This window comes from Neltuma alba, unplaced genomic scaffold, assembly GCF_004799145.2.
Source record: "Neltuma alba isolate B1F8T4 unplaced genomic scaffold, ASM479914v2 tig00010766_pilon, whole genome shotgun sequence".
Lineage (NCBI taxonomy): Eukaryota > Viridiplantae > Streptophyta > Magnoliopsida > Fabales > Fabaceae > Neltuma > Neltuma alba.
In genome coordinates this window covers 106,836-131,675 of record NW_021635590.1, presented here as the reverse complement: position 1 = coordinate 131,675, position 24,840 = coordinate 106,836, and the positions used below count along the sequence as shown (strand labels likewise).

At 36.5% G+C, this 24,840-nt stretch overlaps 2 protein-coding genes across 5 annotated transcripts in view; one reads left to right on the top strand and one right to left on the bottom strand.

Annotated features, from left to right (window-relative positions):
• The window catches only part of LOC114758887 (NAD-dependent malic enzyme 62 kDa isoform, mitochondrial), a gene marked incomplete at its 5' end in the record, with an annotated part of 36,426 nt that extends 27,882 nt beyond the window's left edge, over positions 1 to 8,544 (top strand). For both annotated transcript variants that reach the window (XM_028947984.1, XM_028947983.1), the window contains 5 exon segments: positions 6,507 to 6,561; positions 6,656 to 6,727; positions 7,612 to 7,674; positions 7,761 to 7,875; positions 8,169 to 8,544. In XM_028947984.1, the coding sequence (XP_028803817.1) occupies positions 6,507 to 6,561; positions 6,656 to 6,727; positions 7,612 to 7,674; positions 7,761 to 7,875; positions 8,169 to 8,243 (380 nt within the window).
• A 3,074-nt stretch (positions 8,545 to 11,618) lies between these two features.
• Positions 11,619 to 15,511, bottom strand: LOC114758888 (putative pentatricopeptide repeat-containing protein At5g43820). 3 transcript variants are annotated; one of them, XM_028947987.1, is made up of 3 exons: positions 14,992 to 15,511; positions 12,947 to 14,835; positions 11,619 to 12,817 (listed from the first exon to the last, which is right to left on the bottom strand). In XM_028947987.1, exon 2 carries the CDS (start codon positions 14,670 to 14,672, stop codon positions 12,951 to 12,953), a length of 1,722 nt encoding a protein of 573 aa, XP_028803820.1. In that variant the 5' UTR covers positions 14,673 to 14,835; positions 14,992 to 15,511; the 3' UTR covers positions 11,619 to 12,817; positions 12,947 to 12,950. The 3 variants fall into 3 exon arrangements, with proteins under 3 accessions (XP_028803820.1, XP_028803821.1, XP_028803819.1); XM_028947988.1 differs by having other exon boundaries at positions 11,619 to 12,668; XM_028947986.1 differs by having other exon boundaries at positions 11,619 to 14,835.
• Positions 15,512 to 24,840: the final 9,329 nt, after the last annotated feature.

The following is a 24,840-nucleotide window of genomic DNA, read 5'->3' as shown; positions in this document are numbered from 1 at the left end:
AAATGACAATGTGCTTCAAATGGAGTGACACCACCAGTACAAGCCACCGCACGAGACCCCTGATCATCAAGGAAGTAATGCCCGCCAGATTCGTAGCCCCTACCAATAATCTTCTTCGTCAAAAGATCCTGAATCAAGCAATGGTCAGGAAAAAGTGAGACCCAACAATTTAACTGGTGAGTAAGCTTGCTAGGGGACAAAAGGTTAAAAGCAAGATTCGGGACATTGAGGACAGATTTTAAATGAATAGAAGGAGTAGGTTTAACAGTGCCAGATCCAAGTACACGAGAGTGGGAACCATCCGCAATGGTGATAGCAGAAGGGTTGGCATAAGAATTATAGCTAGAGAAGAGATGACGGTTACCTGTCATGTGGTCAGTAGCACCAGAGTCTATGATTCATTTGGAGGAAGAAGAGACAAGGGCAGTAGCCTCATTACCTGTTGCACTAGCAGCGCTCACGGGGGGATTTGCAGACTTCAATTGAGCATACTTAGCAGCTGAGATAGTAACCATGTCATTGGCTGTTGTGGCCACATAGGCAGAGCTCTGTCGTTGTTGTTTGTTTTGCAGCTTACGACATGTGCGTTTAGTATGTCCTGGTTCCTTGCAGTAGTAACATATCACTTCCTTGGGCTCCTGATTACCACCTCCTGGTTTCGGACCACTACGACTAGGGAGCCCTCGATTGTCATTCTGGCCTCGACTGAGTAATGCACTGGTAGGTGTAATGGGTGCTGAGGAAGGGTTTTGTTCAGTTCGCAGTACCCGAGAGAAAGCTTCTTTAAGAGAGGGGATTTCAGCTCCAGACAAAATTTGTGATCGAGCAGCTGCATATTGAGATGGCAGCGCAGTCAGAAAACTCATGGTGGCCATCTGCTCGCGGTGAGACACATTAACTTTCCTGTCATCAGAAATAGGCATAAGAACATTGAGCTCTTCATAGGTGCTTTTAAAATCCATAAAGAAGTTTGTGAGGGAACGGTCAACTGGCATCTCGGACCGATAGAACGATCTGCAAACTTCGTAAATACGAGAAATGTTGTTCTTTCCTGAGTATAAGAGTGCCAAATAATCCATTAGCTCTTTAACAAATTCACAATGAGTAATAGAAGGCATGATCTTACTGTCAATAGAGTTACGAAGTTGTAACAGAAGCCGTGCATCATCTCTTAACCATGACTTGCGAGAGGCATCCTTTTCATCAGGAGGATTGTCAGTCAAGTGATCTTCCTTCTCAATGCTCTGAAAATAAATACGAATAGTCTTACTCCAATCCAGGTAATTTTTCCAAGTTAGTTTGTGTTCAGTAATCTTAGTGACTACTGGAACCACCTCAGGAACAACAAACTTGTTATCACCCATTAGTATAATAATTATCACAGCAACACTACTCAGTCAAATGGATCACACTAGGGACCACAAAATAAAAAGTAGATCAGAAATCCACAAACCAGAGCGCCAACGCTTTCTCAGGAAGCCAAAAATGCTCTGAATCACAACAAACAATGGGACCCAAGAAGTAGAAGTAGCAGGGATGGGTCGAGGAACAACAGACGACGCCGGAAACAGGGAGACGACGCCGGAAAATGACAGACGACGCCGGAAAACGCAGCAAAACGCGACGGCACGTGAACAGTGCAGGGACAGGGCGACGGCGCGTGAAGGCCACGCGCTGCTCGGATGGCGACGAGACTCCGGTGGTTGGCCGATCGGAACCCTACGACCTCCCCTGATCGGCGCGTGTACACTGTAGGGCTGGAAAACGGACCTCTGTGGTAGCGTGTGAACAATGCACGGACGCTGTGAACAGTGCACGGACGCTGAGGCCAGAAAAAAATGTTTCTTTTAACCCTAGTAAGCTGGCTCTGGTACCATGTAGTTTTTGGAGAATGAAAGATGTATTTTATTGATACTTCGATTGGGTATTTATATACAATAGAGGAGCCTAGGTATTAATGGCTCATTGATATGAAATCATATCATATCGTATCCTATATACTAATTACAGGATATTTACATATCTTATAATATCTCCTATAATATCTCTACAAGAACAAACAACAAAGAAACCAGTCTGCACATGTGGTTGTGCAAGCTGATGACAAGGTTACGATTTCTATAGCCGAGTATGCCTAGTTGAAATCTGCCGTACCACCTGAGAGTGGAGTTGCTACAACAGGTAATAATGCTATTACTCTTGTTTCTTCTTCCTCCAAGTGGATCATAGACTCCGGTGCTACTGATCATATGATAGGTAACCGCCATCTCTTCTCCTCTTATAATTCTTTTGCCAACCCGTCTACTGTTGCTATGGCTATTGGTTCTTATTCCTATGTCTTTGGTTCTGGCACTGTTAAACCTACACCTTCAATCCATTTGTCATCTGTACTCAAAGTCCCTAACCTTGCTTTTAATCTCCTCTCCTTTAGTAAACTTACTCGTCAATTGCACTGTTAGGTCTCACTTTTTCCTGATCATTACTTAATACAGGATCTTTTGACTAAGCAGATTATTGGTAGAGGTTATAAATTTGGCAGGCACTATTTTCTTGATGATCGGGTGTCTCATGCGGTGACTTGTACCAGTAGTCATACTCCTTTTGAAGTTCATTGTCATTTGGGTCATTTGTTTTTTTCTTCTTTTAAGAGGTTTTATCCTCAGTTTCAGTATTTTTCGTTTTTAGATTGTGAATCGTGTCAGTTTGCCAAACATCGTTGTCTTCCATTAGTGAAGGTTCCAAAACTCTTCTGGATTGACGTGGTCTCTACTATGTGCTTTCTCATTAATAGAATGCCTTCCTCTGTCCTTGATGGTAACATTCTTTTCACTACTCTTTTTCCTTCTAAGCCTCTATTTCCTATCGATCCTAAGACTTTTTGATGTGTCTGCTATGTCCAGGATATGCGGCCTTCTCTTTTGAAATTAGATCCCAAGTCTCTTAAATGTGTCTTTCTAGGGTATTCCCGAGTTTAGAAAGGTTACTGATGTTTTTTGCCTACACTTAATCGTTACCCACTTACAGAGTAGGATGATTCTCTAGTATATTCTGTCATTTCAATATCCTGCCAACCCAAGCACTTGCTCAAACTCTTGTTCAACCCCTAGCTCAAGTTTACACACAACAATTGGAGGAACTTCCTCTCGCCATGCCAGATTTTGATCTCCCCCTGTCTGCTTCGCCATCGGATCTTAAGTTGAGCACCATTGTCCTTGATCCTAATCCCGACCCTCACTCCGAGGCAACTCCTGTTCCAGATCCCGATCTAGATCCCTCACTTGACTTGCCTGTTGCCCTTCGCAAAGGTAAACGTACTTGTGCCCATCCTGTTTCATCCTTTGTTTCGTATAACCACCTTTCTCCTGTTTCTAGCTTTTTTATTGCTTCCCTAGATACTATTTCTGTGCCTAAAACTCTTCATGAGGCCTTAGCCTACTCGGGTTGGCGTGTTGCTATGGAAGAGGAGATGGCGGCCCTTGACCGGGCTAACACATGGACCTTAGTCGACTTACTTGTAGGAACAAAGGCCATTGGGTGTAAGTGGGTTTTCAACGCGAAAACTACAGCTGATGGAACACTTGATTGTCTTAAGGCTCGTCTTGTGGCTAAAGGTTACGTTTTGACCTATTGCATTGACTACTCTGAAACTTTCTACAGCAGCTACTTGTGGTTGGGACCTACATTAGTTGGATATTAAAAATGCCTTCTTGCATGGTGATCTCCATGAAAAAAGTTTATATGGAGCAACCACCTGGTTTCATTGGTTAGGGGGAGCGTGGAAAGTATGGTTTGTGCAGAAATTTAGCTTGAACCAAAGCAAGTGCGATCATTCCGTGTTTTACCAAAGGACAGAGGTTGGCATGATTCTTCTGGTTGTGTATGGAGATGATATTGTGATTACAGGTAGTAATAGTATGGGGATCACGTCCCACGAGTCCTTTCTTAATTCTCACTTTCAAATGAAGGATCTGGGTCCTTTGAAATACTTTCTTGGTATTGAAGTCATGAGAAGCAAGAAAGGCATACTCTTGGCGCAGAGAAAATACGTCCTTGATTTGCTGAAGGAAAACTGAAAAACTAGGAGCTGCACCGACTAGTTTCCCTATAGTTCATAACCCACTCCTTGATGCTAATAGGAGCATACCACTTGAGGATTCCTTTGATGATGAGAAGAGAAAACTTGAGGTTGAGAAGAGCAAACCATTTGAGAGTCCTGAGAGATACAGGAGATTAATTGGCAAGTTAAACTATCTCACTGTGACTCGCTTGGACATCACTTATCCAGTCAAATTGGCATCTCAACTATCAAACAGTGGGAAGCCTTGGAGCATGTATTACATTACCTGAAGGGATGGCCAGGTCATGGTATACTGTACAAAAATCATGGTCATATAGACAGAGTGTTTTTGTGATGCAGATCCTCACTTTGACTCGCTTGGACATCACTTATCCGGTCAAATTGGCATCTCCAACTTGTAAATATTATGCAAGTAGTATAGGATTTGATATGATATTATTTCCTCATAATAAGCCATTAATGCATAGGCTCCTATCTCGTATATATATGCATAGTCTGATCATGAATAATGTAAGGAATTATTTCACAATTCTCTCTAGAATTAATAGAATCACCATATAAATCAAGTTGTTTCATGTGAGTAGTGTGAATACTTGTGGATAAGCACCGGCAATGTTCTGTCTTATTTATTTTTCTGTTACTTTTTATTTTTATGTTGCTACTTTTGTGGGCTTTGAAATTGATGTTATTTTGGGTCTCGAACCTATCTAATAATCAAAATCAGTGCACTCCCTTCAGATTTAATAATAGAAACTTTTATTGCAATTGTAAAATCTCCTTATACACCTTGATTCTATCATCTTTTCCAATGCCTTAAAATATTCTGAATAAGTTTATGTTATGTAATTATAATTATAAATAAGAAAATACTTAAATATGATATAAATAGGGTTTAAATAAATATTATTAGGATTTAGATAGTATTTAATTATATTAGTAGGATTTGGATAGATTAGGATATCTAGATAATATTTAGATAATATTAGGATATTTTATCTATTAGGGCTTTTGCTTATAAATAAGTATTTGCCATTCTTTGTATCTCAGTTTTGCACTGTGATTAGAAAATTATTCAGTTTCTCTTGATCCTCTACTCTTCTCTAATTCTTCTCTTTTTCTATTACTCTTTTTCCTTTCTCTTTCCTCTTTCTCTCTCCTATTTCTTTACTTTTCATAACAGTGGTATCAGAGCCTTGCGCTCCTCGGCCACTATCATTCAAAATGTGGATTCTATTGCCGCTGCCATGTCAAAAATGAATTCTATGGTGGAACAAATCCAAAACATGGTTCAGCAGCTTGAAGAAATAAGTGGGGTATGGCGTGAAACTCTACCCATCTTAAAGCAAGAGGTAGCAGACGTGCGAAAAGATTGGGAAGCTGAAAAGGCAAGAAAAGCTTTAGAAGATCAAGAAGAAAGCCTGACAGCTCAAGTAGAAGGTTTGGAAGTTCAAGAAGCAAATATGTCATACCACGAAGAGTCCATCGAATTACAAGAGTCACTGGGATTCAACGTGCAATCAATTACCACCACTCAAGATGTGTTTGTCGAAGCTCAAAAGCCTTTTGAGTATAATAATAACATCAAGAAAAATCTTCAGTATGCGCACAGAAGTGAAAAAGAAAGTTCCGATGCTCGAGCAGAAGACTTGGCAGTTCAAGATATAATAAAAACACCGTACCCCATGCTAATGACATATTTGATAAGCTTAACAAAGGAAAAATCAAAGACGCAACTCCCAACAAGAATGGTGTTTGCGTTTATGGGCCTTCTCTTTCAAGAAAAGAGTCACAACTCGTTGCTATCATCAATCAATTTTAATTCGATTTTTCTTGTTCCTGTTTCTTCTACAACATGCTTGACTCAGATTTGGTTTAAAGGCAAATTAATCAAGATGCTCTTTGGTGCTGGTTCAGGACGAGTTTTTATGTACTTGACCCTTGAGGACAAGGGTCTTTTGGGGAATGGGGTATTGTTATGTAATTATAATTATAAATAAGAAAATACTTAAATATGATATAAATAGGGTTTAAATAAATATTATTAGGATTTAGATAGTATTTAATTATATTAGTAGGATTTGGATAGATTAGGATATCTAGATAATATTTAGATAATATTAGGATATTTTATCTATTAGGGCTTTTGCTTATAAATAAGTATTTGCCATTCTTTGTATCTCAGTTTTGCACTGTGATTAGAAAATTATTCAGTTTCTCTTGATCCTCTACTCTTCTCTAATTCTTCTCCTTTTCTATTACTCTTTTTCCTTTCTCTTTCCTCTTTCTCTCTCCTATTTCTTTACTTTTCATAACAGTTTATTTTTCCTATGAGCTTGAAGCATGTCCACCTATATTTCTCTTGTGAAAAATAGATCTTTTAGTGTCTTCTTTATGTAAGTGTCTAACAATTGTAGCTCTATTTTTGCAGGAAATGGTCATATTGGTCACTGCAACCAGGGAAACAACATGTACCTCTTTCCAGGGTTGGTTGGCTCTTCCAAAAAAAGAATTGACCTTTTAATTTAGATTGTACTAAGGTATACGATTCACATTTTATTGCCATTTCTACTATTTCAGCATTGGTCTTGGAACCCTTTTATCTGGATCTAGGATCATCTCTGATGGCATGCTGCAGTCTGCTGCTGAGTGGTATGTTTGAATCATCTCTGATAGCATTGTTCTTGGGGGTATTGAGCGTATACTTTCTTCTATTAGCTGGATTGAGTTTGTAGTCTATTCTAGTGTATTTAGATATAAGTATAAGGATTATCTAAAGAAAAATATAAACGAGAGTTTGGGATCATATTACTAGTTAAAAATTGACTTCTTGGTGATCTAGAAACTAAATCAGAGACAGCACCTTGGAAAGTGAAAGTAGATAGGCCTACACTGATATTTAGACTAAGGATAAGACTGAAATAGACGATATAATGTGAGAGCACATATTGCCTAGCTTAATACGCGCACATTATTCAGATGCTCTTGCTCATGATGGTATACATAAATCGGGTGCATCAAGTTTGTTACAAATATAATTGCTATAAATAACTCCTAGGGATTTGATAGAGATATTTGCTGACCAGTCGGTTGAATTAACAAATGATGTAGTAGTGCAACCAGAAAATTTTCTCTCAGACAAATTGACAATCAATCGCGATACCTTACATGCTTAGTCCTTTTGTGGAAAACGTGATAGGAGAACATATGCAAGGGAAATTGATTGTTGCAGATTCACTGTATCTAAATGAGTTTTCCAATTTTCAACTCCTGACTATACACAAAAATCATTAGTTCCGGTTAGATTTGATCATTCAAATTATCAGAATTTGTCTCTTAAAGACCATGTGAACTGAAGCACAATACATTAATTCAAGGCCCATAAATATTTCTTTTGTGATCTATTTAACATGGATAGACTTAGGCTGTGTTTTGGGAGTGAGATAAACAATTTAGGACTAGAGAATGTACTACCTAGCCTACTATATGCACTTAATTCTAACAGATTTTCTGTTGCTGGTGACTTGAAATTACAGTCTGGCTGCATACATGAGTGAAGAAGAGGTTGTCAATGGAATCATATACCCATCAATATCTAGGTATAATATATCTTTCCTTTTCAGTATTTAGGCTTAAAGGGATTGTTTATGTCGGACTTTTCTTGAAACTAATGCACAAACTTCAGAATTCGAGATATAACAAAGGAGGTAGCCACAGCTGTTATAATGGAAGCTGTAGAAGAGGATCTGGCAGAAGGCTACCGCAATATGGATGCTCGAGACCTTCACAAGCTTAATAAGGTAATTTTGATTGTTCAGGAGTATTAGAACTTCTATCAAATACCTTGGCAACGACATTGTATTATAATCTCCACTTAAACATGGTCAAGTATCTCAGTACAAGGATCTGTTCTCGCTTCTTGTGATCATGTCAGATTATGTGAATCTATCAGTAACTATCTTGACCCATGAGAGCACTAATGGTGCTGGTGCTGGAGATGTGATCCAAGTTCATTATTTTCCTGCTACGTGACTCCAGCATTAATGTATCAAAACTTAAAGTGTTACGCATACTTTTCTTGTGTGATTTGCAGGAACAAATTCTGGAATATGTGAACAAGAACATGTGGACTCCAGAGTACCCAAAATTGGTTTACAAGGAAGATTGAATAAACGATGAGAGCCTGTGCATTACGACGATTTATTGACGTGCGCCCGCGTTCGCTTCAGCCAATTTCTCATGTACTCTTCTTCGACTGGCACTCTTAGATCATTCAATTGATGCAAAAATTTTGCATTAATTCCCCGGAATTATTTATGTATATGTATATGGTGTATTTTTTATTGCCTTAGAAATAATAAAATATTTGTAGAAAAAAGAGAAGAAACAGAGACCAAATGTAGTGGACTATAACAGAATACGACGATATTACTGATATTTCTTTATGAATTGGGCATGTCTTTGACTGATGGCCGGGGGCAGAGCATCATATAAAAGGTGTTTAAAACTGAGCAAAATCATTTGAAATGAATCAAACGAAAATGAATCAAGAGGGTATTTGGATGAAATCAAATTATGATTTTAAAAATAATTTTACAATATACAAAGAAAATATGTGAAGGACTTTGTTTTGATTTGTGAAAAAGTACTTTTGTCTAATACTAAACACTCCCTAAAACAAGTTAAACGAAATAGAAACAAATGAGTTTGTTTTAGTTACTTTGACAACTTTTGTCTAATACTAAACACTCCCTAAAACAAGTTAAACGAAATAGATAACAAATGAGTTTGTTTTAGTTACTTTGATGTCAAAGTCAATTTTGTTTGATTTCTGGTTTGTTTCAATTTGAATCGAACCAAACTTAGGCAATCTCAATTGGCATCCGCGTATCCCAATATTTAGTCCATCCCAACAAGGTTAAACATGAAATGATGTACGTGTTAAATTTGTTTTGGGGTTACAATCAACTAATGAATTTCAATATTATGGTAATAAATTTAAATCAATACTTTTTTCCGGTTTTAATTTTTTTTATTTCGAAAAAAGACAATTATATTTAAAATAAATTAAAAGGATACAAATCTCCCAGTATACAAAATATTGCAATGAATAATTGAAGGTAGGACAAGCATTATAAAAAGTTTAGAGTTAGTGAAGGAGACAAACTGACCGATGAGAGGGTGAAGAACTTTAATGGAGCATTGATGTCTGGGAGAATTATGTTAGAGGACTTGCTGTTCGCTCTAAAACATTGCAATTCATGAATGATGATCCAGTTCAAAGAAGCTCTCAGATTTCTAGCATGCTGTTTTTTTTTTTTTGTTTCCCATATAAAATGCTACAAAGAATGACCATGAAGACAAATCCACGAGTGACAGTATGTAGTATGCTGGTTTTGAAATTTTCATTTGATTCTTGAGTACAAATTTGTGAAATCAAGTCCCGTCTTTTATTAAGCGGAATAATCTCTCTTTATGATAATTCTTGTCGGAAGTCCTGATTTCTTCCTCCATCATGCGATGAAGAGGAAGGAGAAATGTGTACAAGTCTTTGTCACCCACTATGACATAGAGAAAACTAGCTATTTTGTTGTTCATTGCAACACGGTAGGAATTATGGAGATATCATTTTTATCGTAGTGGATGATACAAACACGCTTGCCCTTTCTGAGCTCTTTCGCTAGACTAAGAGATCAGATTTTGGGATGTTAAGGATTGTGCAAAAATTTATTGGGTTCGTATGAAGTTTGTGGAAAACGCTTATTCAAAAGATAGCTGGGAACTGACCGATGTTATTTCTGATATTAACACGAAGGAGCTGGAGCTTACTTTTGTGTCAAGAAAGGGTAACATGATAGCTGATTGCTTGACTATGGCTTGCAGTAAGGTAGTGTATCCTATTGGATGGGTGGAAAAACCATTACTCTGACTCAAATTCTAGATCGAGATGCTCGAGGTAGAAGAGGTTGTGCAGTGGAAGACACTGCTATTTGTCTCAAGGAAGCTGATAGAAGTGGTATTTGTTAGATTTGTATTAGCTGTTGAATGTTCATTTTTGTGTTGTTTTGTTACAGGGTTTTGTTTTTCTTTAGAATTAGTGACTGTATTTTGTTTTCCTTTAAGTAGTGTTTTTAGGTTGTATGAATAGGTTTTAAGTGTTGTTATTTTATTTTTTGGCTTGGTGCAATTTGTTTTCTTTTTGTGGTGTTAATAAAATGAGCTCCTGTTTTGGTTTAAAAAAAGTCCAACCTTTTACTTGATAATTTCTTCCAATTCTACTCCTTTGATCCTTAATATAGAATTTAATTGTTGAGTTAATGTTGGTCCTAAATGTAAAATCTATTTTTTATGTTTATCAATTTTTTCTAAATTACCCTTATTCATACTCCTTTAACCATAATCAAGTAGGAGAGAGATGGATGATATTAAGGAAGATGATTATAATGTTTTAGAAAAAAAAAATATTTTTTATAATTAACTAACTTACTTGACTTTATTAATATAATCAAATTAATTAAATAGATCTTATATTAATGATAAAAGGATACTAGTTTTAATTGAGTACTACTCATGAACTTTTAAAACATTCAACAGTCTTTTTACTCTAAAAAGCAGAGCACTCTTCACATACAAAAAGAATTTTTCTAGAGCTACACCATTCGTAGTTTTCCCTCAATCCCTCCAGAGGACCACTAAAACGACGAAGTTTGAAATCCTATCGCACGTGGCATCATGCATGACATTATATGACAATGAGCAACACTTGCGGCATCCAAGTTTCAAATGGTCGGGTGAACAAGTGGGAAGTCCAGTGACTGAAAACAGCTCATAAATAACAAAGATGTGTAGAAGTCATGTGTCAGGGTTAATTAGTGTATTTTTATTTTTTTATATTTATTGATTTAAGATTTTTTATGAACAAATGTTTAATTTTACTCTTAATCTTATTTTTTAGATATACCTAATATTCTGATGTTTTTAGTGGTGCAATTTTACCCAGAATACTTTTTTAATCCAATTTTACCCATGAAGTTTTTCTTTTGGTGCATCTAAAAAATAAGTGATGTAAAATTGCATCAAAAAAATCATAGGTAAAATTACATAAAAAGATATCATGGGTAAAATTATACCACTAACAAAAACAAAAATGGAGAAGGATACTTTCACAACTAGGAGAAGGACATGATGAATCTTTAAGCTCATGGAGGAGATAAAAACGATGATGATGGAAAAAGAGAGAGTACATTGACCATGAGAGGGATGGCAGTGTATTTTGTAATTGCTTTGCTGACCTTGAGACTGAGCGGAGGAGGAGGAGAGAAGCTAGATGTTCAGTCCCATGTCACCCATAAATTACCAGCATTATAACAGAAGGACTTAGACAGGGCAAGCAATGAGGATGGCATTAAAACACCCCCCCGGGGGGGGGGGACCCGGGGGGGTATATTGACCTAATTGGAAACTTGGATTAATTTGACCCCAACGCTCACATTGAGGATTAGGCAGCAGTTTCCTATTTATTTTGACAGGAAAAGGGTAGCAGTTAAAAGAAGAAACTGACACTTTTTTTTCAATTAACAGATCAACAATTTCCAACTACAACTGAAATGTAAAACATGGCGTACTAGAAGATACTAGCCTATTTCAAAGACAGCTATTCTTACATAACATATTGCCAGTAGAAAAGTCTAATAGGTGTTTAACATCATCATGCGTATAAGCCTCGATGAAGGGATCCGAAGAACTTGATGTCATGCTTAGACGAGACAGGCAAAATGAGTTGATTTGCGTTCTACACGAAGAACCCGGAGGCCCTCATGACAAATAAGATTTTCCGGAGAAAAAATAGTTGAACAGGGTCCTTTGACGCGTAAGAGACTTGCTCTTTGTGCATTCGGAACGGAACAGATTCTGCAAAAGAAACTGCCACATGTAATTTAATGAACTTGCCTGTCTTCCTGCGCAAGACTTGAGTCCTCCAAGCCAATATCCATTGCAGTCTTGCCATATTGAATTGAGGAAGGTAAATGATGGCGAACCATGGTTTCCTAGTAGAATCCTGAAATTTCTTCGTTTATCATGGTAATGTTCTTTCCATCAGATTGTCGCATCTAAATAGATGCAGCGCACTGTCATGATCTAAAAGCCTTACTAGGATGAACAACGCCGATTCTATGTTCCCATATGAGATTAACGATGATAGCCAACCCTTTGGCTGCTTGCATATCAGATGTATTCTTTGCGTTTAAACTGGCAAACCATCTCTTGAACCAAGCTTTAACCGCTATCAACTTCATCTCATCACATTTGATAGAGGTGAGGCAAACCACAGTGCACGTGCAGAGTCGGAAGACACACATGATGCATAGATTTCTCTTCATTCCCACGTGAAAGACACAAAATTTCCTGGAACATGACGTGCAGAGAGAATACTACCAATCGGAAGAGCATCATTTCACATCTTCCAAACAAATAATATCATGCGATATCGCAATTTCAGTTTCCACAGAGATTCCCAAATATGTGGAAGATCCACTCATTCCTCATGATTAGTACTTAAAGCATAAGCTTTCCTTACCGTACATTTGCCAGCCTGATTTGGCGCCCAAATGAGTTGATCAGGTTTATGAAGGCATGAAAAAGAAGTAGCATTCCTCATGATTAGTACATAGTGAGAGCAAACTAAGCAAGAACTTATCATGCAATAAAGGATAATACATCATCCAACTCCAAGTATCATGCCTGAAACAAGATTTGTATGTTGTTTAAATAATTATACATTCTGAAGTAACCATGATTCTTTTTTCTTTTGGCATGAGAGAAGAAATTTTATTATAGAGACAACAGTATCCATGAAGCCAATTAACATACCATTTCAGAAATGCCAACCATTTGCACGCCAATATCTTCTTGCATTTTCTTTGGCGCGAGCACGCTTGATCTTTATAAAAAGCTTGTAAGCTGTATCAACCTTATTTAAAGCAAGCAGTTTATTACTTAATTTGCTATATACAAGCCTGCTTGGACAGAATCCTTTGCTTATACACTCTTCCGTAACAAGAACAGCATTTTCAAGCTGTCCTATATTGCAAAGACCACTTACCAGGTACTCATAAACCTCCACACCTGAAGAATGCCCGCATTTTTGCATTTCGTCCCATATATTTAACATCATTCCACATTTACCGAACTTAGAAAGACGCATGAGAAGTAGCTTATAAGCATTTATCGATATCACACAACCCACTTTTCTTGCCTTCCTGTAAATCATCAAAGCTGCGTAAGGTGGGCCATAGCTACATAAATATTTCATGAAAGAGGTTATAGTCCCACTAGAAGGAATAACCCCTTGACTTAACATCTCATCAAACATCAGAAGGGCGTCGGCCACTTTCCGTGCTTTAAGAAAAGCAGTAATTAGTCTGTAATATGTATCGGCATTGGGTTTACAGCTATCATTCAGCAGCATTTTATAATACTTCATGCACTCATCAAAATCTCGGATTGACAGAAAGTTGGAGATCATTGAATTATAAGTGTTTGTGTTTGGTTGGCAATTTATCTTTTCCATTTCATGGAAAATCTTAACAGAATCATCCATTCGACCAGCTCTTCCCAAACCCTCAAGAAGGTAACTGAAAGTTGCACAATCAGGAGTAAACCCATCAGCTACCATTTCTTTCAAAACTCTCTCAATCTGATTTACTTCACCAAATTTAGACCAGCCACCAATGATAACATTGTATGTTGCAATATTGAAAGGTATTTTCCCTTTCATTGAATTGAAAATAGAATTTGCGGCACCAACATGAGATCGCCTACAAAGACACTGCAAAAGCACATTTAAAGCCTCCATATCAGATTCTATCCCAACATCCTCCCCGTTTCCAAATATTTGAATTGCTCTAGAAACATGACCAGCCCTGACAAAGCTATCAAATACAATGGATAGCATTGGTAAATCAGGTCTCATGCCTTCCATCTTCATGTTATACAGCAATTCCATCATAAATTTTAAAAATTTCCTTCTACCCAATGCTTTAATAACAATCCGGTAGCTATCAATGTCCTTGGGCACCGTAGGCTGTTTTACTGCCCAATTGAAAAAAGTAACCATTGCCTCACCACCCAGATTCCCAGAGTTCACCACCCTGCCGAGAACTTCAACGTTCATATCAACACCAGTATTCAAGAAAGCACGCTCAATTGCAGTTTGACCCTTTAACTTCTGAAGAAAAACCCCTCGCAATTTCTCTTCGGGCAACAAAAAACCATCAACGGATTTTATTTCTTTTTCTGACTTAAAAGCATTCAACTCAGTTTCCTCTGATTTAAGGTGATCCAAAAGGGTCAAATTCACATTGTTCCGAGAAATTGGCAAGAGATCGGCAAGCTTTTCGAGAATCAAACTTTCCTCAAGAATGGAATGATTATTTGTTTCATTAAGCAACAATTCCTGGTCTGGATGACACAAAGGAGGAGGGTGTGCTGACGAGAAAGGCAAAGAAGGAAAGGAACCAAGCTTATAAAGAAATGGATACCCGGCTTTGCGGGAACGCGCAAAAATACCTGGAAATCGCAGAGACCGAAATGCCATGACATGCCCGGAAACTCGTACAACCTCACAACTAGCAAGTATCGCACTTCTTCTCTGCAGTTTAATATTGGGCTGAAGCTCCACTTTGGTCTCTGCTAGCCTAATGATAAACAAATTACTTCGAGACCAACCCTAGCCAAAGTCCTTAATATGATCATGGCTCCTGCACAATGAAAGAATGAATTCAAAATAAACGTATGGATTATGAACTCACATTCCCTCACGCGGCACCATAAAGCAATGACCAGCAACTGATTTACATAGCGGTGAAACTGATTTTATCAGCAAGGACAAGCATAAAAATATATAGACTTCTTACCTCTTCTTTTCTCTTCAAGCAAATCTTGCTCCGACCTTGAACTCGATTACAGACGGAATCGGCGTGAGGAGCTCTCGCATAGTCGAGCCTTGCTAGGGTTATTGCACGGCCCTCCTGATCTTCGCTGTCCAGAAATTATTCACTTAAATTTCGTTCTTCTCTTGATGTTCGAATGAAATACTCCAAATTTGGGTTGAAGTGGCTCTTCCCAGGCTTGGCAATCTTGCGAAAATAGTTCTTTATATGGGTTACAATTTGCCTGGGCAATCTTGCAGTCTTTTAAGTTGTCTCCACCGGTGATATTGACCGCAATTTCTGGGAGCGATTCATGCCAGGGTTGGGTTCGGGTTCAGTTCTTCACTCCTTCGTTGCTGTTGACCGAAATTTCAGGAACTTGCTGAAGCGCACCTGGTGAAATTTGTTTCGATTTTTAGGCTTGGCTTTCTCTCTATTATTTTCTCACGCCCCTCCCTTGATATGAAATTATCTGACTATTTGGCTGGTTGATTGTTTCGTTCACTTTCTGGTGATACCATTTTATCCCTCAGGTTCTGCCGTCTTGTTTCTTCGGTTTTGGCGTCGTGCTTTTATTTTGGGACCTGGTGACCTTTATATTTTGTCTTGCGCGAAGGAGGAAGCTGAAGCTCTAAAAAAGGATTGAATTGAATCAAACTATAATTTTAAAAATATTTTTATAATGTAAAAAATAAATACATAGAAGAATTTATCCAAATATCCTCTAATTCGATCTCTACTATTATATTCTCCATGGTTGTTAGTCTGTGATTTTTTTATTCAGTTTTGTGGATTTTGAATAATTTTCTCTTGTGTTTCCTTCTAGTTGACAGTGGTTTTGTTGCTTCGGTCGCTGGTTCTGGCTGGTGTTCTCATTTGGTATTTTCCATGTGTTGTAATTTTAGTTCTCAATTTCCATCCTCTCTTGAAAAGAGATCTTTTTTACAAAATTGTATTTGGAGAGTTCTTTTAGATGTCAAAAGCATATCTTCTCAGAGCATTCAAGAATTGATAGAGGCATTTTGGCACTTTAACGGTAAGGTTACTACTGCAGGTGGCAAGAAGGATAATCCTTATCTCATCCATTTTTGATAAAAAGGAAGATCAAATCTTTATTCTACATAACGGTCCATGGGTGCTGGATAATTTGTTATTTTACACCTTTAATTGGAAGTCTAATTTGTTATGGATTCAAATATGGGGATTACCCTTAGTGTATTTTAATCTAGAAACTGCACAAGTTTTAGGTAATCTGTTCGGAGACTTTTTGAAATTTGATGAACTTTTGGGAGATGTCATGAACATTTCTTTCTTCAGAATCAAGATTAATATTGACCTCTCTCTTCCGATTCCTTCAGCAATACCTATTCAGCTAGATGATGGCAGGTTTATTTGGATTGAAAGTCAGCTTGAAAGAGCTCGTAGGATTTGCCGGCACTGTGGAAGGGTAGGCTATATTGATCGCAATTGTAGTTTGTCTTCACATCAAGTGAAAGAGGGAATGGATCTTATGAAACAAAAATTTAAGGCGTACAGATGAATTTTTGCTCATGAATCAAGTCCTTCTTCCTTCTCCAGTTATAAGCTGCATTCTTGCAATAAGTGTTACACTTTACTTCTACACTACTTTAGAGTCCATTTCAAGTCAATTTAGACCACTCTGAATGGCTTTAACCTTAAGAAAAACAGATTTGGGACGTTACTTATGGATTTACTATTTATTTGGTAATTTCAGAATTTCTATGCAACTTTGAAAATTTGTAATTAATTCTATAAAAATCAAAACGGAGTGGTCCTAAGTTCTATAGAAAGCTCTTTGAATTATCTTTCAAGAAAAATAATCTTAGGAACCAATTTGTGTAAGAATGGTTGATCACCTAAGGGGGTGAATTGGGTGTTCATTAAAATTAAAAATTTTGATCGATCATGTTATGTGAAAACAGAAGTTTCAGAAGATTAGATGATTGATCATTTTATCGATAAATCAATGATCGATCAGGTGATCAAAAAAAGACTTAAAACAAGCAAGTGCAGTGAGATGTTGATGATCGATCATTTGATCGATAAACCATTGATCAATCAATTGATCGATTAAAGAATCTGTCAGGAAACTTTAAATAGAATCTATTATCGATAAAACAGTAAGCAAGCAAGGACTGTTATCGATTAACAATTGTTTGATAAAGTGATTGATAAATGGTGAATAGAACAGAATATAACGTGAGTAGGAAACTTTACCATTTATCTGTCTTCTCATTGATAATTCATTTATCCATAACGCTAATCTTGTTTATCGATCAAGTGATCGATAAATACATTTATCCATAATATTATCCGAAAACCATTTATCCAACAGGTTATTGATAAAACCTCAATAATGCATATGAAGATAAAAGAGAAGAATTGAAGAGATAGTACTAGGAACTCGATAAAGCGATCGAGTATGTAGTTGTTTGATCAGGCTCGAGTAACATCTGATAATGGCTTTTCATTTTCTCATTTCTTCTAGTGCTTTTATTCAATAATATGTTTGAGTAGCATGTTGCTCGAGAGCTTAATCAATCAATATAGAACTTCTGGTCTTTGCCTCAATAAATTCGAATTCTGATTCAAGCAAAATGAAGGTCAACTTTGAGTATTATAAATCTTCGAATTCAACTCCAAATTTTACAAATGACCTATCTCCAGAAAGCTCTTTGAGTCTACTTTCTAATGCAACAAGAACCACCCCAAAATTCATTGTGGTTACATAGTTATCTTCATTAAAATGACTGAAGGTTAGAATAAAGATGTTAAACCCAACTGCAATGTTTCGAATAGCATATCTCCCTCATATGAAACTCTTTGAAGTTCATTTTGGTGTCCATGAACCGTGTTATGAGTCTAGTTTCATATAAATTAACTTTCACCTCAAAAGGATTTGTGGTTTAAGAGATATTAGAGAAATACCGAACCTATATCAGAGCTAAATGAAGAACAGAGCATAACAGAGTATGTGTTTTGTCGATAAATTGATCGATAAGTGGCTGATCGATTTATTGATCAATAAATGCACTTGAAAATCACCTCTAAACCTTATTTTCAATGTTTATATGAAGGGTGACTCAATATATGATGATATAACTTTTGGTTTGTGCATTTTAGCTTCGGATTGAGCCATTCAAACTTCTAATTAAGCATAGCAACTTTCAATATCAAATTTATAAATTTGAATCTTGATATTTCCATTTGATCTTGCAAGTTCTTCTTTTCTCAACCTCTCTTCTTCTTCTTCCTTTTGATCATTTTCTATAACTCAAAGTTTAACACAATAACCCCTTTCTTTTCGTGAAGAAACTACACAATATATTAAGTACGGTAGTTAGTCAAAGTATGAGACAAATAATTTATGCAAACTTTTTACTCTATTATTTGACATCATCAAAACTAATCATTATATCTAACAATTTGGTGTGAAATAGTGTCAGATTTGTACAGAAGTTACAACTATTCCATTGGTCAAAAACTTTTTCCAGATTTCAAACCCTAATGTTGAAAAATCACCGTAATTCATACATATATCCAAATTGAACATTCTACCTATTGCTTTGAAGCTTAAGATGTGAACTATAATGATGCCTAATTTCAGAATTTAATACAGACAGAAGCTTAGTCAAATTAGAGCTCTAAAATAACAGCTTAAAGGGTTACAACATCAATGCATACATTTATTTACGTTGTAAAAAGTCAAGGGAGTTTCATAAATATACATCATTCTTTGAACATTTTCTTCTTCTTCCTAGATGGTTCAGCCCCTAGGAAAAATAATTGCATTTGGAAGGAATGAGATTTTATTGAAATCCGAATAGCAAGATAAAATCAACAATAATATCAAACATGCACTGTCATCAAGCATTTCAACATTTGCTATCATTAGGGAGCTAATCCTTCCTCATACTTAGGCAATCTCTAACATGCAATAGCCAAGGCATTTCAATGCAAGGAGTAGCCACGTAAACATTCATCATAGCTCAACCATATAATAATAATCATCCATGCATCAACAATCAATGCAATATCAACATTAAAGTTAATTAAATCTTGCTACCTTGATCCAAGTGCTCTTTTGGTCTTTGTTCTTTCTTTTTTCTTCAACAAATATCAAATCCTAACATCACATTATAAAGGGGAAACCATATCAAAACTCAAACTACACAAGAATGACAAATTCTTAAGTAGACCTTAATTCTTAATTCTTTGAATTTTAGAGCTTTGTTTCCTTTAATTTAAAAATTATCCTCTTAGGTCAATCCTATATAATTTTTTTTATGTAGAATCCAAATATGAACTTGGATTCATGAAAAAAAATTCCTTCCTTTCCAAATAGTGTTGGTCGAATGGTATAGTACAAAAGTCCTAAATTTCTAACTTTAATTCTAATGCTTCCAAAACTTGTTCTTTAGGTTTAGCCTACACTATTTTCCATTTTAAACCCAATGGAAGCATCAAAACTCACAAAGTCACATCCTAGGGTAAAGATTCAGACTTGACCGAACAGCACCCACAATACCCATTTCATGTAATCTTTTAAATTTCAACACAATACCACTTGAAACAAGCTATAACCAATGTCTTTAAAGTAGGTTTAACATAAAAATCATCCTCTCCTATTTTAATATATTTCGGTCAGCACCTTCCCTTAGGGGAATCCACATTTTTCAACCACCAAATCTAAGAATACAAAGCATAATACAAGATAGAACATAAAACTAATCTTGTATCCAAGCTTAGGTGACCAAAGTAGATGGTTTCTCCTTGATTGCACTTCAAGAAAATAATTGGCAAGAGTTTCCCCTAGTTGGCTGAAAATGTGAGCTTATGAGGGAGGGAGATGGCTATTTATAAACCAAGCCTTAATTGTTTGCCATCCAAGATCACATTAATTACCAAGCTTATATGTCAATTCCCTATGCCTTCTTACTTAATTTCCACCCTTAATTTAAATCCAAATGAAATTGATTTTCCAAAGTCAAAATCCTTTTCATACTTGACTTGACAAGTGGCATCTTAATTCTTTCTATTCATAGCTAGACAAGTGGCAAAATGTGGGCCACGTAAAGACAAGAGTATACTTTAAGCTTTGACGGTACACTTTTCACTGATAATAATTTCTATTTTACAATTACAGTATCCTAGTCACTGTAATTATTTTTTGTCAGATTCATAATACATTCTTCTCATTTTTCTCTTCCCAAAATGTCCTCCTTTGTTACCATCACAATTTTCTATCAATGGTAAAGAAAGAAAACTAGTTTAATTTTTATAGGGATTTCCTTATGCAGGAAGACATTTGTAGAATTTTTGAACATTTAAAGGGTTTCTTTTTTACTTCATATTCTCTTATAATTCCCATGGATACCTTGTGAATTTTCTTAGAATTTAATTATCCTTATAAGTATACCTTTTGAGGCTCAGAAATATTTTCGATAATTAATTTTTGACCAATTTTCCTTAGTTAGTCAAACTTCCATAATTACTGGAAATTCAGTAATAATTATTTCCCATCATAATTCTAACTTTTTGAAAGTAATATACTGTCCAAGTGGCTTTTCCCTATTTTTCATAATTATCCAATAATTTTTGAGAATTACCAATATATTTTCCAAAATTACATAAACTCGCCCGCAACTTTTAGAAATTATACTTTTGCCCTGATACTGACTTAACTTTAAGAGTTGTGTCATCTCATTTCTTCCCATTATTTTGGCCCTTAATGTCTAGGAACATCCTTACTCCTATTAGATGTGACATTTCTTCCTTAATAAATTTCGTCCTCGAAATTTAAAACGTACCTTATGGGAAAAGTTTGGGATACTTTTCCTTCATTTCAGCTTCCATTTCCCGTGTTGCCTCTTCAAGACAAATTGTCTTGAAGTACTGTTATCATATCGTATGACATGAGCTGGGTCTAGGTGGTGTTTTTTAAGTTGAGAGACATGAAAGACATCATGGATTTGACTCAAATTCAGGGGAAGGGCCAATTTGTAAGCTACTGGTCCTACTTCGGAAAGAATTTAGAATGGTCCAACATACTTTGGATTTAACTTCTTAGTCTTTAGGGATCAACTGACTCCTGTGGTTGGAGACACTTTAAGGAATACATGATCCCCAATATCAAACTCTAACGGTCTCCTTCTAGTGTCTGCATAGCTCTTCTGTCTACTTTGAGCTGTTAAGAGTCTTTGTCAGATAGCCATAATCTACTGAGACGTTTGATATACTAAATTATGACCATACATCCTTCTTTTGCTAAGTTTTGTCCACCATAAGGGAGACCTATACTTCCTCCCATACAGCGCTTCGTACAGAGCCATTCGAATGTAAACTATTATTATAAGTGAATTCAGCTAAAGGCAAGTACGTACCTAATTACTACTAAAATCAAGCACATATGCTCGTAGTATATCCTTCAGAGTTTGGATTATTCTCCTTGTTTATCTATCTGTTTACGGATGGTAGGTTGTACTGAATCTGAGAGTAGTGTCCATTTCTTTCTGTAAAGACTTCCAAAACTTAGAGGTGAATCTTGGGGCTCGATCCGTAACAATACTGTTTAGGACACCATGTAGCCTAACAATCTTCTTAATGTAAAGTTTTGCTGACTTTTCAGGAGGGTCTTCAACATTCACAATGAGGATATGTTCTGACTTGGTCAACTGGTCTACTACAACCCATATTGCATCGTGCTTAGCTGACGTAAGTGGTAACCCTACTATAAAATCCATCAATATGCTATCTCACTTCTATTCAGGGATATCTAGGGGTTATAGCTTTCCCACAGGTTTCTGGTGTTCTGTCTTCACTTTCTAGCAAGTGAGACACTTTGACACATATTCCGTCATATCTCTCTTCATTCCAGGCCACCAAAAAAGTTCTTTAATGTCATGATACATCTTGATTATTTTTGGATGAAGAGTATATTGGCTCTTATGGGCTTTGACTAAAATCCTTTCTCTAAGATCGGCTGCTTGAGGAACATATGTTCTTTTTCTTAAAGTTTCGGGTTTCGCCCTTGTATAACATTTCTTTGAAGATTTTTGCTAACTGATCCTGATGCTGCGCTTCTCTGATATGATCCTCAAGCAGAACTGTAAATTGCATTTTACTCCTTTACTCTCAACTAACTGCATCGAGTATAAAGGACCCTAGTCTCTGAAATCCTCTACCAGCTTATACTCCTTGATCATTAGTGAGGCTAGCTGTACTGCCTTCTTACTTAAGACATTTGTAACCACATTCACTTTGCCCAGAAGGTACTTGATTTAGAAATCATAATCCTTAAGTAGTTCCATTCATCTATGTTGCCTCATATTCAACCCTTTTTGATCTTGAAGATACTTAAGGTAATGTCTCTCTATCTTTAGTGCATAAACTATCGCTATCAATTCCAGGTCATGGGTCGGATAATTCTCCTTGTGAGATTTCAACTAGCATGAGGTGTAGGCAACTACCTGTCGTTGCTGCATAAGCATGCATCCTAGCCTTGCTTGCTAGTATCTGTGTAGACCACATAGGTTTGCATCGGATCAAGGATTATAAGTACGGGAGTAGAGGTGAGCTTCCTCTTTAGCTCCTAAAAACTAGCCTCACTCTTTCTATCTTATACGAATGGCTGGTTCTTCCTGGTAAGCTTGGTCAGCGAAAGAGTAATATGAGAAAAGTCCTTAATAAATCTCCTGTAATACCCGACAGGTCTAAGGAAATTTCTGATCTTGATCACTATCTTGGGTCGTTCCCAGTTGAGTACTACCTTAACTTTACTGGGGTCGATAGCTAATCCCTCTCGGGAAATTAAATGCCAGAGAAAACAGACTTCCTATAGCAAAAACTCATATTTACTAAGTTTGGCAAGGAGCAACTTCTCTTTCAGGGTATTCAGGACAATTCTCAGGTGTTTCTTATGCTCTTCAGGAAAATTGGAATACACCAGGATGTTGTTAATGAAAACTACCACAAATTGATCTAAATAAGGTCAAAAGATCTTGTTTATGTAGTCTATGAATATCATTGGTGCATTTGTCAATCCAAATGGCATCACTAAGAAATCATAGTGCCACAACGAGTTTTAAACGTAGTCTTAGGAACATCATCAGGCTTAATCCTGAGTTGGTGATAGCCAGATCTCAAGTCAATCTTAGAGAACACACTGGCACCAACTAACTAGTTTAACAGATCATCTATTCTAGGAAGCGGATACTTATTCTTAATAGTGATCTTGTTTTGCTCCATGTAGGCTATACATAGTCTTAGACTACCATCCTTCTTCTTAACAAACAATACTGGAGCACCCCATGACGAAACATTGGGTCTAATGAAGCCCTTCTCGAGTAATTCCTCTATTTGCTTTTTCAGTTTCGCCATCTCATTAGGGGCCATCCTATAAGGGGCTTTGGAAATCGGTCCAGCTCCAAGTACAATGTCAATTGAGAATTCTACTTCTCTGTCTAGAGGTAATCCTTTGATTTTCGTTGGGAATACTTCTAGGAATTCCTTAACAAAAGGAATTTCTTCTATCCCCTTCTTAATTTCCACTTGCATCATGTCACATCCTGAAAATCTTATCTGGACATGAAGAGTTAAAAATTTGAATAAGGGCCAACATAGAAAGTAGATAGAGGGATGAAACAACTTTTGATGTGAAACCCCGATAGGACTCGGGCTGGCATTTTTAGAATTATCGGTCTAGGAAGGGCAAAACGAAAAAATTTCAGAATAATTCTAGAAAATTCTTGAAAAATAGTAAAAAAGTGAATTAGAGGTTTTGGAACCTCGATGGAGCCCTAAAGGTGGAAATTAGGTGAAAATGAATTATTATGAAATTTCCCAAACACAAAGGTTCTTTGGGAAAATAGTGAAAAATTAGAGGAAAATAATTATTTTAAATAGTTAGAGGCCTCAATAATTCCAAAAAAAATATGTATTAATTATCTAAATAATTATAGAAATTTATAAAATTGGTTTTAGGCCCTGGAAGCTCGGGAATTTATTTTTGGAAATTTATTTCTCACAGTTTTACCGATAAATGCCTAATCGGAGAAAATTTAAAATATATGGTTAGAGGTGGAGAAAAATTATAAAAATTTTCAAATCATATCCTTATATGAAAATAGGATTTCTCATGCAAAGAAATGAATTTTTGGAGGCCTAGAAAAATTATGTAATGGTACTAGTAAATAGTAACTGATAAAGTTTCAAAATGGTTTGGGATTGTGATTTGGTTTGTGGACCATCTTTTTGAGCCATCCTAAACCATAAGTGGTCCCCACTTTGGGCCTAGAGGAGGCCCAATTTCGTGCAAAATCTGGACCCTTCAATTAAATTGAAATAAAATCCTATTTTTACATAAAGATCTTGGAATATTCTAGGAATTGGACACTTGGCTTGATTTGAATCTATCCTACACTTGATGACAGCCAAGTGCCCCTCTTAGGTGGCACTTTGGTCATCCAAATAAGGGGGGAGTGGCAAATTATTTTGCCCATAAATGCCCCCTCAAAATACCTAAAAATGGTGGGAAATTGGAAAAACTGGAGGAGGTTCTGTCCAATTGTTCTCTTGACCTGAAACTAAAAATTTTTGAGTGCTTTGGGACAAGGAATTAGCAAGCTTTGGTCAAGGATTCATTAAGGTGTGTCTGAACCTCATTATGGTTAAGATTAAAACTTGTTTTGGTTAAGTTTTTACATGGAAATTCAAGGGAAAATGCTGCCTCAATTTGGTTTGAATGCTTGATCATTAGGAAAGGATAGAAACCTTAAATATGAAGTGGAATAAGCATGTTTAAGTGGTGTATGG